The sequence below is a fragment of the Nerophis lumbriciformis genome, linkage group LG08 (genome assembly GCF_033978685.3).
Source record: "Nerophis lumbriciformis linkage group LG08, RoL_Nlum_v2.1, whole genome shotgun sequence".
Taxonomy (NCBI): domain Eukaryota; kingdom Metazoa; phylum Chordata; class Actinopteri; order Syngnathiformes; family Syngnathidae; genus Nerophis; species Nerophis lumbriciformis.
Genome location: NC_084555.2, coordinates 52,106,768 through 52,125,526, shown reverse-complemented (window position 1 = coordinate 52,125,526; position 18,759 = coordinate 52,106,768). Strand labels below are relative to the sequence as shown.

The 18,759-nt window shown below is 44.5% G+C and overlaps 1 protein-coding gene across 1 annotated transcript in view; it reads left to right on the top strand.

The window, feature by feature from the left end:
* Positions 1-18,759, top strand: part of plekhh1 (pleckstrin homology domain containing, family H (with MyTH4 domain) member 1) — a 169,116-nt gene that overhangs the window by 72,521 nt on the left and 77,836 nt on the right. The window contains exons 6-15 of the mRNA XM_072913745.1: positions 1,405-1,486; positions 1,560-1,715; positions 1,786-2,450; positions 3,914-3,992; positions 12,140-12,231; positions 12,299-12,446; positions 13,102-13,238; positions 13,314-13,424; positions 13,487-13,573; positions 13,635-13,796. Coding sequence (XP_072769846.1) covers positions 1,405-1,486; positions 1,560-1,715; positions 1,786-2,450; positions 3,914-3,992; positions 12,140-12,231; positions 12,299-12,446; positions 13,102-13,238; positions 13,314-13,424; positions 13,487-13,573; positions 13,635-13,796 — 1,719 coding nt within the window. The remainder of the gene's footprint in view (positions 1-1,404; positions 1,487-1,559; positions 1,716-1,785; positions 2,451-3,913; positions 3,993-12,139; positions 12,232-12,298; positions 12,447-13,101; positions 13,239-13,313; positions 13,425-13,486; positions 13,574-13,634; positions 13,797-18,759) is intronic.

Here is an 18,759-nt window from a genome sequence, read left to right as displayed (position 1 = left end):
AGGTGGTACACCAACATCTTTTTTTGATGATTGCCAGATAGAACACCAACATGTTTGAAGAAATATTACATGATTGACAAATGGAACACCAACAACATGTTTGTTGATGATTGTCAGGTGGTACACCAACATCTGTGTTGATGATTGCCAGATAGAACACCAACATGTTTAAAAATATATTACATGATTGACAAATGGAACACCACCAACGTGTTTGTAAATATATTAGATGATTGCCAAATGGAACACCAACAACATGTTTGTTGAGGTTTTCCATATGGAATACCAACATCTTTGCAAATACATTTGATGATTGCCAAATGGACCACCATCAACATGTTTGCAAATATATTTTGATGATTGATTGATTGATCACCAACTACATGTTTGTTGATGATTGCCAGGTAGTACACCAACATCTGTGTTGATGATTGCCAGATGGAACACCAACAACATGTTTGTAAATATATTTGATGATTGACAAATGGAACGCCAACGTGTTTGTAAATATATTTGCTGATTGCCAGATAGAACACCAACAACATGCGTGTTGATTATTTACAAATGGGACACCAACAAAATGTTTGTAAATATATTTGCTGATTGCCAGATGGAACACTAACAGCATGTTTGTTGATAATTCACAAAAGGAACACCAACATGTTTGTTGCTAATTGCCAGGTGGTACACCAACATCTTTTTTGATGATTGCCAGATAGAACACCAACATGTTTGAAAAAATATTACATGATTGACAAATGGAACACCAACAACATGTTTGCAAATATATTTTTGATAATTCACAAATGGAACACCAACAACATGTTTGTTGATGATTGCCAGGTGGTACACCAACATCTGTGTTGATGATTGCCAGGTGGTACACCAACATCTGTGTTGATGATTGCCAGATAGAACACCAACATGTTTGAAAATATATTACATGATTGACAAATGGAACACCAACAACGTGTTTGTAAATATATTAGATGATTGCCAAATGGAACACCAACAACATGTTTGTTGAGGTTTTCCATATGGAATACCAACATCTTTGAAAATACATTTGATGATTGCCAAATGGACCACCATCAACATATTTGCAAATATATTTTGATGATTGACAAATGGAACACCAACATGTTTTTTGATAAGTTTCAAATGGATCACCAACTACATGTTTGTTGCTGATTGCCAGGTAGTACACCAGCATCTGTGTTGATGATTGCCACATGAAACACCAACAACATGTTTGTAAATGTATTTGATGATTGACAAATGGAACACCAACATGTTTGTAAATATATTTGCTGATTGCCAGATAGAACACCAACTACATGTGTGTTGATTATTTACAAATGGAACACCAACAACATGTTTGTAAATATATTTGCTGATTGCCAGATGGAAGAGGAGAACCAGCAGCTGAAACAAGCCAACCTGGAGCAGACTGAGCAGATGAAACTGCTGCAGGACAAACTACAAGGTCCGCAAAGATCAGGATTCCTTAAATTGAGAGACTCAAGAACAAGCTTACAAATGTTTTGTCGTTCCATCAGTTCTCTCAGATCCACAAGGTTCCTGTGGACACCAGACTAACCCCCCAGGAACAAACGCCCAGCAGCCACCTATCAGTCCCCAGTTCGCTCCTGCCATGCCAGAAGACAGCAAGAGACCACTATGTGCCAATAGAGAAGCCAAGACCTCAGTAGAAGGTGCCTTGAATTTAGGGGGCCGAGGAAAAGTAGTTCAACCTAACTCTGAAACTTTTTTTTATCCTCGCAGACTTGAAAAGGACCCCAGAACTGTCCTGTAGGACTCCTCAAGGCCGAAGCAGTGGACCAGGGTCACCAGGGTGCACCGAGGGTCAGGAAGTGCCCTTGGACAGAAACAACGCCTCAGACGAGCTCGACAACAAAATCCGTCCTCAGTCCTTCCACTCGTCCACCTCGACTTACGCGGTAGTCCACCGTGGACCCGGCTCCCCCAAGTCTCCCCTCAAACTGGCTCCCAAAAGTCCGCCCTTGACTCGCTCGCCCTCCACCACCGACAACCCCTTTCTGGATCCGTCCCAGCCTCCCCAGTCGGGCGCCAGCATGACCTTACCAAAGATCCGGACCCCGCTGAGCCCCAGAGACAGCATCCAGCTGGCGAAGAAGCACTTCAGTCAGCCTCAGCCCAGCCTGGACCGCCTCCACCAGCTGGTCAGCATCGACATCGCCGCGCCCTCGTCGGCTTCTTCTACCCTGACGAGCACCTGCACCACCACCACCGTCTCCCGGCTGGTGGAGGAAACTGACATCGACATGGACGGAGTGGTGGAAGGGTCCGGATCAGAATGCCTTACTCGGGAGGAAGGACCCTTTTCAGGCCTCGCAGAACCACTGGACTGCCTTGATCCAGAAGTTCTGAAGCCACCGACACCACCTTTGCACCGCTTTCCTTCCTGGGTATGAAAGTCAGTCTTCAAGTATTTTAGACTCCACAGTCTCAAATTTGCTGCCTGCCCTCAGTCTCCTCTTGGATAATTCATTGTTTGTTAGTCGTCTTTGTAGTTTCCAAGTGTGAGGAATATTGGGTCCATTTCATATTCCACCAAAGTTACCAAATATGGTTCTAATTTTATTGGTTCTTTAGTTGCTATGGCAACCCACAGCGGGGACGCTTAGCTAAAACTGATTATTGTGTGAATGCTCCAAAGCAGGGTTAGGGATAGGGTTAGGGTTGGGGTTGGAGTTAAGGTTAGGGTAAGGGGAAGGGTTAGGGTTAGGGTTAGGGTTAGGGTTAGGTTTAGAGTTAGGGTTAGGGTTGGGGTTGGGGTTAGGGTTAGGGTTAGGGTAAGGGTTAGGGTTGGGGTTAGGGTTAGGGTTAGGGTTAGGGTTGGGGTTAGGGTTAGGGTTAGGGTTGGGGTTGGGGTTGGGGTTGGGGTTAGGTTTAGGATTAGGGTTAGGGTTAGGCATAAAGAAAGCGAGTTGGTTAGGGTTAGGGCTAGGGTTGGGGGTGGGGTTAGGGTTAGGTTTAGGCATAAAGAAAGAGAGTTGGTTAGGGTTAGGGCTCATAAAGAAAGAGAGTTGGTTAGGGTTAGGGTTAGGGTTAGGGTTAAGGTTGGGGTTGGGGTTAGGGTTAAGGTTGGGGTTGGGGTTAGGGTTAGGGTTAGGTTAAAATAGGGTTTTCTACACCAAAAGTCATCTATTTATTATCCACATGTTTCACCCGATTCAAACCATTCCAACTTCAAACTGTTCATCTTATTCAGGAATCTCGGGCTTTCCCTTGACAAAATCCAAAAATTCCCAGATTTCCCAGAATTCCAGGTTTTCCGGAACATTTTTCCCTTTCAAAATCAATTGGCCATTTTTCAAATTTCCATCATTTCCACATTTTTCCAACCGATTCAAACCATTTCACCTTCAACACATTCCACTCATCCTGCACTTTCAAACTATACTTTTCCAAGTTCGCAAAAATTCCTGGAATTCCCGTTTTTTTTTCAAACCCTTTTTTTCACTCTTTTTCCTGGTGACTACTCCTCCCACATTTTCCAACCCGATTCAACCGTTCTAACATCAAAACATTCTTCTTAAATCAGGACAAAAAACTAAGTTGTTTTCTGTACTGGGAAAAATTTCCAGTTTTCCCGAAATTCCAGGAATTCCGTAATACCATTTCTCAATTCCAACATTTTTCAACCGATTCGATCCATTCCAGTATCAACACATTCCACTCATCCAACTAACACTTTCCCAAGTTCTAAACTAAATTCCCTTTTTCCTGGAAATTCTGACTCTTCAACATTCAAACTATTCTTAGATTCATACTACATTCTGTCAGCATTTTGGTTCAACTTCAGCATTGGAGCATTCACACTCATCGAGTTGTTATTATTATTATTATCTGTATTTGCTATGTGCAGGAGAGTCGGATCTATGCGGTGGCCAAGTCTGGACTGAGAGTGTCCGAAGCCTCTCCAGGAAGCAGAAGTCCCGGTCTAAGTGAGTCCTGCCTCGTCTTTCATCCTAAAAAACTTGTCTTTTTATGTTTTTCTGCATTGATTGACGCTTGACTCGCTGGTTATTTTGAGCCTTTGATACCACTGCCCTGTGGCAAACACACCTGTGCAGGTGCTCATCTCGGGTATTTCGACGCCCTAGACCGCCCCTCCTCCCCGTTTAAGAAATAGTTTTTTTGGAAGCTGCTTTTTCCTGGTGTGCGATGAAAGGACGGTAATTATGTCCTGACATCATTCCTTTCAGTCCCAGAGACCGACTTCGCTGCCAAGGAGCCGCTGCCGGTTAAGTGGATGCTGACTCAGCGCGTTTAGTGCCTTCCCTCGTTGAGGCTCGCTCGCTTTTAGTTGCGTCTCAACTTTGAACATGATGACTTTTAAAAACTAAGGACTAGGGTTGTACGGTATATCCAGGGTAAATCCCACCTAACCTTATCCTTGTGAGAGAGAAAAAAGATCGGTCTAAGCCTGGTCCCCTGGAGAGGTGGTCCAGACTGAGGCCAAGGGAAAGTATAGCCATAGCACACATGTAAGAGGGAAACATCAAAGAACACAAAGGACATTAAAGAGCAGAGCTGATGCAAGCAGCCACTTCTACACACAGCTATGAATAAAAAGTAAAAGAAACATATACAATGTGGTGTCCTCTGCGGTGTTCCACGCCATCGTCTGATAGGGTGGAGGGAGCATGGCCAGAGATTCAGGAGCAGACCCAACAAAGCAACCAAGAGTCGACTCCACTCTCGGCCGCCCACCAACTCTGGGCCAGTGTCCAGTCCGCATGGATGAGCGAGGATGGGTCTAAGGAGACTGAGGTGTCCGATATCTGCTCATTCAGCCAAGACACTGTGAAGCCTGTCCGTCCCGAAGCTCAGCGCCAGCTCCGCAGCCCTGTCTCTTCATCCGCATCTCCTCCAGTCTCTCCAAACTCTGAAGTCCTGTCTCTTCATCCACATCTCCTCCAGTCTGTCCAAACTCCTCAGTCCTGTCTCTTCATCCACATCTCCTCCAGTCTCTCCAAACTCTGCAGTCATGTCTCTTCATCCACATCTCCTCTAGTCTCTCCAAACTCTGCAGTCCTGTCTCTTCATCCGCATTTCCTCTAGTCTCTCCAAACTCTGCAGTCCTGTCTCTTCATCCGCATCCTCTAGTCTCCCCAAACTCTGCAGTCCTGTCTCTTCATCCACATCTCCTCCACTCTCTCCAAACTCTGCAGTCATGTCTCTTCATCCGCATCTCCTCCAGTCTCTCCAAACTGCTGTCATGTCTCTACAATCGCATCTCCTCCAGTCTCTCCAAACTCTGCAGTCCTCTCTTCATCCACATCTCCTCCAGTTTCTCCAAACTCTGCAGTCCTGTCTCTTCATCCGCATCTCCTCCAGTCTCTCCAAACTCCGCAGTCCTGTCTCTTCATCCGCATCTCCTCCAGTCTCTCCAAACTCTGCAGTCCTGTCTCTTCATCCGCATCTCCTGTAGTCTCTCCAAACTCTGCAGTCCTGTCTCTTCATCCGCATCTCCTCTAGTCTCTCCAAATTCTGAAGTCCTGTCTCTTCATCCGCATCTCCTCTAGTCTCTCCAAACTCTGCAGTCCTGTCTTTTCATCCACATCTCCTCCACTCTCTCCAAACTTCGCAGTCCTGTCTCTTCATCCGCATCTCCTCCAGTCTCTCCAAACTATGCAGTCATGTCTCTTCATCCACATCTCTTCCAGTCTCTCCAAACTCTGCAGTCCTGTCTCTTCATCCGCATCTCCTCTAGTCTCTCCAAACTGCTGTCATGTCTCTACAATCGCATCTCCTCCAGTCTCTCCAAACTCTGCAGTCCTCTCTTCATCCACATCTCCTCCAGTCTCTCCAAACTCTGCAGTCCTGTCTCTTCATCCACATCTCCTCCAGTCTCTCCAAACTCTGCAGTCCTGTCTCTTCATCCGCATCTCCTCCAGTCTCTCCAAACTCTGCAGTCCTGTCTCTTCATCCGCATCTCCTCTAGTCTCTCCAAACTCTGCAGTGATGTCTCTTCATCCACATCTCCTCCACTCTCTCCAAACTCCGCAGTCCTGTCTCTTCATCCGCATCTCCTCCAGTCTCTCCAAACTCTGCAGTCATGTCTCTTAATCCACATCTCCTCCAGTCTCTCCAAACTCTGCAGTCCTGTCTCTTCATCCACATCTCCTCCAGTCTCTCCAAACTCTGCAGTCCTGTCTCTTCATCCACATCTCCTCCAGTCTCTCCAAACTCTGCAGTCCTGTCTCTTCATCCACATCTCCTCCAGTCTCTCCAAACTCTGCAGTCCTGTCTCTTCATCCACATCTCCTCCAGTCTCTCCAAACTCTGCAGTCCTGTCTCTTCATCCGCATCTCCTCCAGTCTCTCCAAACTCTGCAGTCCTGTCTCTTCATCCACATCTCCTCCACTCTCTCCAAGCTGCGCAGTCCTGTCTCTTCATTCGCATCTCCTCCGGCCTCTGCAAACAGACTCTGGTGTGGCAGAGACCCAGCAGCTGGTCTCCATGGCCAAAAAGCTCCGGGGAGGCAGATCCAGAAGTTCACAAAAAAAACATCAGGAACACAAAAGGATGACACAAGACACCTCTCCGAACTCACTTTGTAAACGATCAATGAGTCCATACAAAGCTAAGAGCCGGAGATTCAAGAAATACACGGCGCATTTACCCGTGTAAAAATTAGTCCAAGGAGGGGGACCTTAAACGCTGGTTTAGTGTGGCTGAAACGGGGCTTAGGCTAAATGATGATTCGTTTAAGGAGTTATCCGGCTTCAGGATGCTTTATTATTGTCCATTCTTAACATGTACAAGACACATAAGAACTGAAATTACATTTTGGGCACAGTCCCACTAAGAGCAGACATACGTTACAGGGAGACAAGACCAGGACCGCCAACGGATCAGCCACTTATGGCGCTCCTTAAAAAAGGTGGGGAAAAGGTGATTTTGGGGAAGGGGGGAAGAGTAAAAAATATCAGTCAAAGGCTGGACCCTCGGGAGGGGGTCCAGACTGAGTCCAAGGGAAAAAAAACGAATTTGTCATAGCACACAAAAACATGTTACATATATTCACAACTCACAACAGAGGGGGGCGGAGTTGGGGCCCTGGAGGCCGGCCTGCTGCTATAAGGCGCTACTCAGCCGTCCATCTCCCCGAAGGGGAATCAAGCAGTGGTGAAGGCGTTGGGTGGGGGTGGGGTGTGTGTTTGTGTATATGCCCATTGTCTTGAGTGTAGTGGTGTTGTGTCCATAGGCCTGGGGTCGTTCTGCATGCAATGCAAGTAAAGTTCGACTTCCAGGTGTCGTTGAGAAGGGAGGGAGGTCAAAAGCGTCCATCATTGAGGAGTCCTCGGGGGATGTTTTCAGAACAGCCTGCTCCTTTTGTTGCAGCGTCGAGGCCATTCGAGGGAGTCAAATCGTAGATTAGGATTTTTGTTTTTCCGCGAGCAGACATTACAATGGCTTGTCTGTTCTATTCGTCCATGCTGGCTCTCATATCCATTTTTTCCTTTTCAACAAGCTTTTCCATGATGTGATCCATCTTGCGATTCAGTTCAGAAATCGCCCCAGTCTGTGATCCCACAGCCCGACCCAAACCTTCCACCTTTGGGCTCCTTGAGTGGCTGCCATCGTCTTACGAATTTGACGATACACCAGAGCAACGCCCCGCCCAATCAGCGATCACGGTTCCAAATAAGTAGATGTCTTCCACGTCCTCGATGGAAAGGACTGAGAGGCGCATGATTCTCCATTTGTCCCAGGAATCTCTCAAGTGCCCCGCAGCAATGGTTCCATCAGGGCAGCCAGGCTCCCCAGAACCTCTTTTCCTCGTCGAAAAGACTTTGTCAATTGAGTCGAGAGTCCAGCTAATCAATTCCATGTCTGATATTTAGATTTGGAGGACGGCGCAAAGAAAGAGGCTTCAAAAAAAAGTGTAGACAGGACAAGACAAAGAGAGCAAGCAGGGAGAAGACAGGAGGAGAAAAAATGTGACAGCCCTCACCAGAGGCAACCTGGGTAGGTATTTTGAACATTTTTGGGACTTTTGCCGATTTTTCTCACTTTTTTCCCCGCCTTCCCGTGGGACTTGGCTGGGCGCGTTATGGACATTTTGGGCATCCCGGGACTTGCACGGCCGGCGGCGGCACTCGTGGGACTCGAACCCGGGTGTGATTTTTTGAATATTTTTGGGAATTTTGCCGACTTTACTCACTTTTCTCCCCCACTTTCCGTTGGTCTCTACTATGTGCGTTTTGGACATTTTGGGCATCCCGGGACTTGCGTGGCCGGCTGTGGGACTTGAGTGACTTTTGAGAATTTTTGGGACTTTTACAGACTTTGCTCCTCCACTTACCGTGGGACTTTACTGGTTTCGTTTTGGACATTTTGGGCATCCCAGGACTTGCACGGCTGGCGGAGGGACTCGTGGGACTCGAACCCGGGTTTGTATTTTGAATATTTTTGGGACTTTTGCTGACTTTTGTCACTTTTCTCCCCCACTTTCCGTTGGTCTCTACTGGGTGTGTTTTGGACATTTTGGGCATCAAGTCCCGGCCGGCGGCGGGACTTGTGGGACTCGAACCTGGGTAGGTATTTTGAACATTTTTGGGACTTTTGCCGACTTTACTCATTTTTCTCCCCGCCTTCCCTTGGGACTTGGCTGGGCGCGTTTTGGACATTTTGGGCACTTGCGTGGCCGGCGGCGGGACTTGTGGGACTCGAACCCGGGATTTTTGAACATTTTTGGGACTTTTGCCGTCTTTTCTCACTTTTATCCCCCACTTCCCGTGGGACTCTGCTGTGTGCGTTTTGGACATTTTGTCCATCCCGGGACTTGCGTGGCCGGCGGCGGGACTTGTGGCACTCGAACCTGGTAGGTATTTAGAACATTTTTGGGACTTTTGCCGACTTTTCTCACTTTTCTCCCCGCCTTCCCGTGGGACTTGGCTGGGCGCGTTTTGGACATATTGGGCATCCTGGGACTTGCGCGGCCGGCGGCGGGACTTGTGGGACTCGAACCTGGGTAGGTATTTTGAAAATTTTTGGGACTTTTGCCAACTCTTCTCACTCTTCTTCCCCACTTCCCGTTTTGGACATTTTGGGCATCCCGGGACTTGCGCGGCCGGCGGCGGGACTCGAATCTGGGTAGGTATTTTGAACATTTTTGGGACTTTTGCCGACTTTTCTCACTTTTCTCCCCGCCTTCCCGTGGGACTTGGCTGAGCGCGTTTTGGACATTTTGGGCATCCCGGCACTTGCGCGGCCGGCGGCGGGACTTGTGGGATTCGAACCCGGGATTTTTGAAAATTTTTGGGACTTTTGCCGTCTTTTTTCACTTTTCTCCCCCACTTCCCGTGGGACTCTGCTGTGTGCGTTTTGGACATTTTGGGCATCCCGGGACTTGCGTGGCCGGCGGCGGGACTTGTGGGACTCAAACCTGGGTAGGTATTTTGAACATTTTTGGGACTTTTGCCGATTTTTCTCACTTTTCTCCCCGCCTTCCCGTGGGACTTGGCTGGGCGCGTTTTGGACATTTTGGGCATCCAGGGACTTGCGTGGCCGGCGGCGGGACTTGTGGGACTCAAACCGGGGTAGGTATTTTGAACATTTTTGGGACTTTTGCCGACTTTTCTCACTTTTCTCCCCGCCTTCCCATGGGACTCTGCTGGGTGAGTTTTGGACATTGTGGGCGGCCGGCGGCGGGACTTGTGGGACTCGAACCTGGGTAGGTATTTTGAACATTTTTGGGACTTTTGCCGACTTTTCTCACTTTTCTCCCCGCCTTCCCGTGGGACTTGGCTGAGCGCGTTTTGGACATTTTGGGCATCCCGGCACTTGCGCGGCCGGCGGCGAGACTTGTGGGATTTGAACCCAGGATTTTTTAACATTTTTGGGACTCTTGCCTTCTTTTTTCACTTTTCTCCCCCACTTCCCGTGGGACTGTGCTGTGTGAGTTTTGGACATTATGGGCATCCCGGGACTTGCGTGGCCGGCGGCGGGACTTATGGGACTCGAACCTGGGTAGGTATTTTGAACATTTTTGGGACTTTTGCCGACTCTTCTCACTCTTCTTCCCCACTTCCCGTTTTGGACATTTTGGGCATCCCGGGACTTGCGCGGCCGGCGGCGGGACTCGAATCTGGGTAGGTATTTTGAACATTTTTGGGACTTTTGCCGACTTTTCTCACTTTTCTCCCCGCCTTCCCGTGGGACTTGGCTGAGCGCGTTTTGGACATTTTGGGCATCCCGGCACTTGCGCGGCCGGCGGCGGGACTTGTGGGATTCGAACCCGGGATTTTTGAAAATTTTTGGGACTTTTGCCGTCTTTTTTCACTTTTCTCCCCCACTTCCCGTGGGACTCTGCTGTGTGCGTTTTGGACATTTTGGGCATCCCGGGACTTGCGTGGCCGGCGGCGGGACTTGTGGGACTCAAACCTGGGTAGGTATTTTGAACATTTTTGGGACTTTTGCCGATTTTTCTCACTTTTCTCCCCGCCTTCCCGTGGGACTTGGCTGGGCGCGTTTTGGACATTTTGGGCATCCAGGGACTTGCGTGGCCGGCGGCGGGACTTGTGGGACTCAAACCGGGGTAGGTATTTTGAACATTTTTGGGACTTTTGCCGACTTTTCTCACTTTTCTCCCCGCCTTCCCATGGGACTCTGCTGGGTGAGTTTTGGACATTGTGGGCGGCCGGCGGCGGGACTTGTGGGACTCGAACCTGGGTAGGTATTTTGAACATTTTTGGGACTTTTGCCGACTTTTCTCACTTTTCTCCCCGCCTTCCCGTGGGACTTGGCTGAGCGCGTTTTGGACATTTTGGGCATCCCGGCACTTGCGCGGCCGGCGGCGAGACTTGTGGGATTTGAACCCAGGATTTTTTAACATTTTTGGGACTCTTGCCTTCTTTTTTCACTTTTCTCCCCCACTTCCCGTGGGACTGTGCTGTGTGCGTTTTGGACATTATGGGCATCCCGGGACTTGCGTGGCCGGCGGCGGGACTTATGGGACTCGAACCTGGGTAGGTATTTTGAACATTTTTGGGACTTTTGCCGACTTTTCTCACTTTTCTCCCCGCCTTCCCATGGGACTCTGCTGGGTGAGTTTTGGACCTTGTGGCCGGCCGGCGGCGGGACTTGTGGGACTCGAACCTGGGTAGGTATTTTGAAAATTTTAGGGACTTTTGCCGTCTTTTCTCACTTTTCACCCCCACTTCCCGTGGGACTCTGCTGTGTGAGTTATGGGCATTGTGGGCGGCCGGCGGCGGGACTTGTGGGACTCGAACCTGGGTAGGTATTTAGAACATTTTTGGGACTTTTGCCGACTTTTCTCACTTTTCTCCCCGCCTTCCCGTGGGACTTGGCTGGGCGCGTTTTGGACATTTTGGGCATCCAGGGACTTGCATGACCGGCGGTGGGACTTGTGGGACTTGAACTCAGGATTATTGAACATTTTTGGGACTTTTGCCGTCTTTTCTAACTTTTCTCCCCGTCTTCCCATGGGACTCTGCTGGGTGAGTTTTGGACATTGTGGGCAGCCGGCGGCGGGACTTGTGGGACTCGAACCTGGGTAGGTATTTAGAACATTTTTGGGACTTTTGCCGACTTTTCTCACTTTTCTCCCCGCCTTCCCGTGGGACTTGGCTGGGCGCGTTTTGGACATTTTGGGCATCCAGGGACTTGTGCGGCCGGCGACGGGACTTGTGGGACTCGTGGGCTTTGAGGAGTCGTGGACGTGGATGCTCTGTGTTGTGTAGCACTCTGCGGCAGAATGAAAACCTCCACTGGTCGAAGACGTCGCAATGACATGAAAATCGCGCAGAGGAAAAGAGATGCGTCCGTCAGGACGACGGCCGTGGCGCATATAATTTTTCCGAGGGTCACACGGCCAAGCGGAGGAGCACCAGGAGCCACGGCCGCCGTGAAATTCCTGCTCCTGGGTCAGCTGTCTTTTATTTAAAGGCCTCAAAGTCATTTTGTAATGCAGACCCATAAAAATATCTCCCTGCTAAGTCTGACACCCTCTGCTCCATTTAGCACATGTAAAAGTAGTCCATGTGTTTACTGTGTCACTTGTGATGATCTGCATTGAACTTGCATCTTTCCCTGACGTCCATTGTTTACCACCTTGCAGGGTCCGTCTCGCCCCAGACTCTGTCGGCGGGTCCGTGCACGCAGTTGATGTACAAGAACATCAAGGTTCCCGTCTACGCCGCGCTGAAAGGGGTGAGTGAGGCCACCTTCCAAGCCGCTTGTCCGGTCTTTTAATGCCACACCCGCACGGCGTCCTTAGAGGGCCACGCAGATCAGCGCGGTGCCGCTCGGGGACGACGACTCGGGTTCCGAGGACGACGCCGGCTCTCTGGCCAGTCTGCGGACCTCCGTGCTGAACCCGGACAGGAAAGGCAGCGTCCCGGGGAGCCCCCGTGCGGTCAAAAGAGGTAACGCAGGTATATTTTTGAAGCTTTTAAAACATTTTTAAAAAATACAGGCTTATACAAAACCCGAAAGCAGTGAAGTTGTGTAAATGGTAAATAAAAAGAGAATACAATGATTTGCATGCTAACGTTAGCTTGCTAACATTAGCATGCTAACTTTTTTAGCTGGTTTTGCAACCGTTTACACCAGAGTCATATAACTTGGTATGTGACACAAGCTAACTGTTAGCATGCTAACATTAGCGTGCTAACTTTTTAAGCTAGTTTTGCAACCGTTTACACCAGTCATATAACTTGGTATGTGACATTTGTTAACTGTTAGCATGCAAATGATAGCATGCTAACTTAAGCATGTTAAGTTTTTCATCTAATTTTACACTTTTTTCTCTATTTTCGCAGCCATACACCTTTTGAGTCATCTAACTCGGTATATGAAACATGCTAAATGTTATCATGCTAACGTTTGCACACATGCTTGAATGTTAGCATTTGAATGTAAACATGGTAACGTTTTAGGCTAGCTGTGTAGCTCATTTTGTACAGTTACACCTAAAACTATCGGATTTAGACACTCGGCACCATCTTCAAAGCAGTGACGGTCTGGGGCACAGAGAGCAGGCCCATTAAAATTTCTAGTTGACATTATTGTTCCTTCCAGGTGTTTCCATGTCCTCCATTAGCTCAGAGAGCGATTACGCGATCCCACCCGACGCGTACTCTCTGGACAGCGACTACTCGGAACCGGAACACAAAGTCCAGCGGACTTCCTCATACTCTTGCGAGAGCGCCGGGGCGGTGAGTAGGACTCCACCGGCCCGGGTCCTTTTGGGGTCGCTTTGTGTTGACGTTTTGACGCCGCGTGGCCCTCAGGAGACGCTGGAGAAGTCCGGCTACCTGCTGAAGATGGGCAGTCGGGTGAAGGCCTGGAAACGTCGCTGGTTCATCCTGAAGAACGGAGAGATTCTCTACTACAAATCTCCCGTGAGTCCGATTCCTTCTAAGGTGGAGAACTCCTTTCCGACTTGTGTGTGTGACGCCTTCAGAGCGACGCCGTCAGGAAGCCTCGGGGTCAGATCGAGCTCAACTCATCTTGTCGCATCCTCCGCGGCGAAGGAGCGCACACTTTTCAAGTAAGTCGGAAAGTTCGCCGATGTTAGCATTTTCTTCCACGCAATTTTCTCTTCCGACCAGCTGCTCACGGAGAAGAAGACCTTCTACCTGACCGCGGATTCGCCCAACATTCTGGAGGAGTGGATCCGGGTTCTGCAGAACATCCTCAAGGTGCAGGCCAGCAGCCCGATCAGCGCCGAGTTGGCGTCCGCCAAGCCCAGCGTCAGAGGCTGGCTCACTAAGGTCAGCCAAACTTAGATGCTAACGTTAGCATGCGTCAAGTAATAAGTCATATGACTTTAAAACGTATTAGCTAAATAAAAAAAAGTTAGCATGCTAACAGTTAGCATGTGTCAAGTAATAAGTTATATGACTTTAAAGTGTACGCATGTAACATTAGCTAAAAGAAAGATATCATGTTAACAGTTAGCATATGACTCTGATGTGTTCGGCTGTAAAATTAGCTTAAAGAAAAGTCAACATGCTAGAATGCTAACCTTAGCATGTGTCAAGTACCAGGTTATATTAGTCTGAGGCTTTGGGCTGCAAAAAATGGCTAAAAAAATGATAGCATGCTAAAATGCTAACATTAGCATGTGTCAAGTAATAAGTCATATGATTTTAAAGCATACGCATGTAACATTAGCTAAAAAAAAAGTTAGCATGCGTCAAGTAATGTCATATGACTTTACAGCGTACGCATGTAACATTAGCTAAAAAAAAAGTTAGCATGTGTCAAGTAATAAGTCAAATGACTTTACAGCGTACGCATGTAACATTAGCTAAAAAAAATAGCATGCTAACAGTTAGAATGCGTCAAGTAATCAGTCATAAGACTTTAAAACGTACGCATGTAATATTTGCTAAAAAAAAAAGTTAGCATGCTCACAGTTAGCATGTGTCAAGTACCAAGTTATATGACTCTGAGGTGTTCGGCTGTAAAATTAGCTTAAAAAAAAGTTAACATGCTAGAATGCTAACGTTAGCATGTGTCAAGTACCAAGTTTTTATTAGTCTGAGGCATTGGGCTGCAAAAAATGGCTAAAAAAAAAGTTAGCATGCTAAAATGCTAACATTAGCATGTGTCAAGTACCACGTTATACAAGTCTGAGGCTTTGGGCTGCAAAAATTGGCCCAAAAAAAAGTGAGCACGCTAATGTTAGTATACTATAATGCTAATGTTAACATGCTAACAGTTAGAATGCCTCAAGTAATAAGTCATATGACTTTAAAGCGTACGCATGTAACATTAGCTAAAAGAAAAAAGTTAGCATGCTAACAGTTAGCATGTGTCAAGTAATAAGTCATATGATTTTAAAGCATAGGCATGTAACATTAGCTAAAAAAAAAAAGTTAGCATGCGTCAAGTAATGTCATATGACTTTACAGCGTACGCATGTAACATTAGCTAAAAAAAAAAGTTAGCATGCTAACAGTTAGCATGTGTCAAGTAATAAGTCAAATGACTTTATAGCGTACGCATGTAACATTAGCTTAAAAAAATAGCATGCTAACAGTTAGAATGCGTCAAGTAATCAGTCATAAGACTTTCAAACGTACGCATGTAACATTAGCTAAAAAAAAATGTTAGCATGCTCACAGTTAGCATGTGTCAAGTACCAAGTTATATGACTCTGAGGTGTTCGGCTGTAAAATTAGCTTTAAAAAAAAGTTAGCCTGCTAGAATGCTAACGTTAGCATGTGTCAAGCACCAAATTATATGACTGTAAGGTGTTCGGCTGTAAAATTGGCCAAAAAAAAAAGTTAGCATGCTAGAATGCTAACGTTAGCATGTGTCAAGTACCAAGTTATATGAGTCTGAGGTGTTCGGCTGTAAAATTAGCTTTAAAAAAAGTTAGCATGCTAGAATGCTAACGTTAGCGTGTGTCAAGTACCAAGTTATATGAGTCTAAGGCTTTGGGCTGCAAAAAATGGCTAAAAAAGAGTTAGCATGCTAAAATGCTAACGTTAGCATGAGTCAAGTACCAAGTTATATGACTCTGAGGTGTTGGGCTGCAAAAATTGGCAAACAAAAAAAAGGGGAACACTTATGTTAGTATACTAGAATGCTAAAGTTAACATTTTAAAAACAACTCATATTTATTAACGCGTACAAAAGTACCGAAAAATTGTATTGTTGATTACCAGTATCGATTCCCAGGTTACGGAAATCGGTACCGTATCGGGTTGAATGTGAAAGGTAGCGATCCTAAGTTGATTCGTGGAAGAAGTCAACCCGGCTCAGTATCCTTCACTGTGATTGGCTCAGCTCTGACAGACACGCCTCCATCTTAAAGGGCCAGCGCACCTCAGTGCCTCAGGCTGCCAGGGGGCGGGGCTTAAACCTCTAAACAGTGTGTTTAAAACAATAATAATAATAATAATAATAATAATAATAAAAATAATAATAATAATAATATATTTTATTTGTAAAAAGCACTTTACATTGAGTAAATAACCTCAAAGTGCTACAGTGTATTAAAAAATAAATAAATAAATAAACAAATAAATTAAAAAAAAATAATAATAAAAAAAATATAAAATAAATAAATAAATAAATACAAAAATAAAATTTTTTAAAAAAAAATAAAAATAAATAAAAAAAATAAATAAAATAAAATAAAATAAATAAACAATAGATACAAATAAAAACTAGAACAGCCAAATAGCTAAAACTAGTATGCATGTATCGAAAAAAAAGGCTTTTTTAAAAAAAAGAAAGAAGGGGTTTTAAGCCTTTTTTAAAAGCATCCACAGTCTGTGGTGCCCTCAGGTGGTCAGGGAGAGCATTCCACAGAGCGGTCTTCGTTCCCTAAACGAAGGATTTGTAGCGTTTACGCTCAAACTCAAATGTGCAGACACCTGCTGGTCACATGACATAATCACTATTTAGACCAGGCTGCCAGGGGGCGGGGCTTAAACCTCTAAACAGCCGGCGTCACGTTCAGAACGTGTGTTTAAATCAATAATAATAATAATAATAATAATAATAATAATAGATTTTATTCGTACAAAGCACTTTACAGTGAGTAAACAACCTCAAAGTGCTACAGTGTATTAAAAAATAAATACATAAATAAATAAATAAATAATTAAAAATAAATAAAAATAGATAAAAAATAAATAAATAAATAAATAAATAAAAATTAAAAATTAAAAAAATTAAAAAATAATTAAATTAAATTAAAAAAAATAAAAAATAGATAAAAATAAAAACTAGAACAGCCAAATAGCTAAAACTAGTATGCATACATCTAAAAAAAGGCTTTTTTTTTAATAAAAAAAGAAGGGGTTTTAAGCCTTTTTTAAAAGCATCCACAGTCTGTGGTGCCCTCAGGTGGTCAGGGAGAGCGTTCCACATTCATTCTCTAGACGAAGGATTTGTAGCGTTTACGCTCAAACTCAAATGTGCAGACACCTGTTGGTCTCATGACATAATCACTATTTAGACCAGGCTGCCAGGGGGCGGGGCTTAAACCTCTAAACAGCCGGCGTCACGCTCAGAACGTGTGTTTAAAACAATAATAATAATAATAGTTTTTATTCGTACAAAGCACTTTACAGTGAGTAAACAACCTCAAAGTGCTACAATGTATTAAAAAAATAATAATAATAAATAAATAAATAAATAAATAAAATTAAATAAAATAAAAAATAAAAAATAAAAAGATAATAAAAAATAAATACAAATAAAAACTAGAACAGCCAAATAGCTAAAACTAGTATGCATATATCTAAAAAAAGAAACTTTTTTTTAAAAGAAGGGTTTTTAAGCCTTTTTTTAAAAGCATCCACAGTCTGTGGTGCCCTCAGGTGGTCAGGGAGAGCATTCCACAGAGTGGTCTTCGTTCCCTAAACGAAGGATTTGTAGCGTTTACGCTCAAACTCAAATGTGCAGACACCTGTTGGTCACATGACATAATCACTATTTAGACCAGGCTGCCAGGGGGCGGGTCTTAAACCTCTAAACAGCCGGCTTCACTCTCAGAACGTGTGTTTAAAACAATAATAATAATAATAGTTTTTATTCGTACAAAGCACTTTACAGTGAGTAAACAACCTCAAAGTGCTACAATGTATTAAAAAAATAATAATAATAAATAAATAAATAAATAAATAAAATTAAATAAAATAAAAAATAAAAAATAAAAAGATAATAAAAAATAAATACAAATAAAAACTAGAACAGCCAAATAGCTAAAACTAGTATGCATATATCTAAAAAAAGAAACTTTTTTTTAAAAGAAGGGTTTTTAAGCCTTTTTTTAAAAGCATCCACAGTCTGTGGTGCCCTCAGGTGGTCAGGGAGAGCATTCCACAGAGTGGTCTTCGTTCCCTAAACGAAGGATTTGTAGCGTTTACGCTCAAACTCAAATGTGCAGACACCTGTTGGTCACATGACATAATCACTATTTAGACCATGCTGCCAGGGGGCGGGGCTTAAACCTCTAAACAGCCGGCTTCACTCTCAGAACGTGTGTTTAAAACAATAATAATAATAATAGATTTTATTCGTACAAAGCACTTTACAGTGAGTAAACAACCTCAAAGTGCTACAGTGTATTAAATAATAATAATAATAAATAAATAAATAAATTAAATTAAATAAAATTAAAAAAATAAAATAAAAAGATAATACAAAATAAATACAAATAAAAACTAGAACAGCCAAATAGCTAAAACTAGTATGCATACATCTAAAAAAATGCTTTTTTTTTTTTTTTTTTTTTTTTTAAAAAGAAGGGGTTTTAAGCCTTTTTTAAAAGCATCCACAGTCTGTGGTGCCCTCAGGTGGTCAGGGAAAGCGTTCCACAGAGTGGTCTTCGTTCCCTAAACGAAGGATTTGTAGCGTTTACGCTCAAACTCAAATGTGCAGACACCTGTTGGTCACATGACATAATCACTCTTTAGACCAGGCTGCCAGGGGGCGGGTCTTAAACCCCTAAACAGCTGGCTTCACTCTCAGAACGTGTGTTTAAAACAATATTAATAATAATAGATTTTATTCGTACAAAGCACTTTACAGTGAGTAAACAACCTCAAAGTGCTACAGTGTATTAAAAAAAAAAAAAAAAAAATAAATAAATAAATTAAATTAAATTAAATAAAAAATAAAAAATAAAAAGATAATACAAAATAAATACAAATAAAAACTAGAACAGCCAAATAGCTAAAACTAGTATGCATACATCTAAAAAAATGCTTT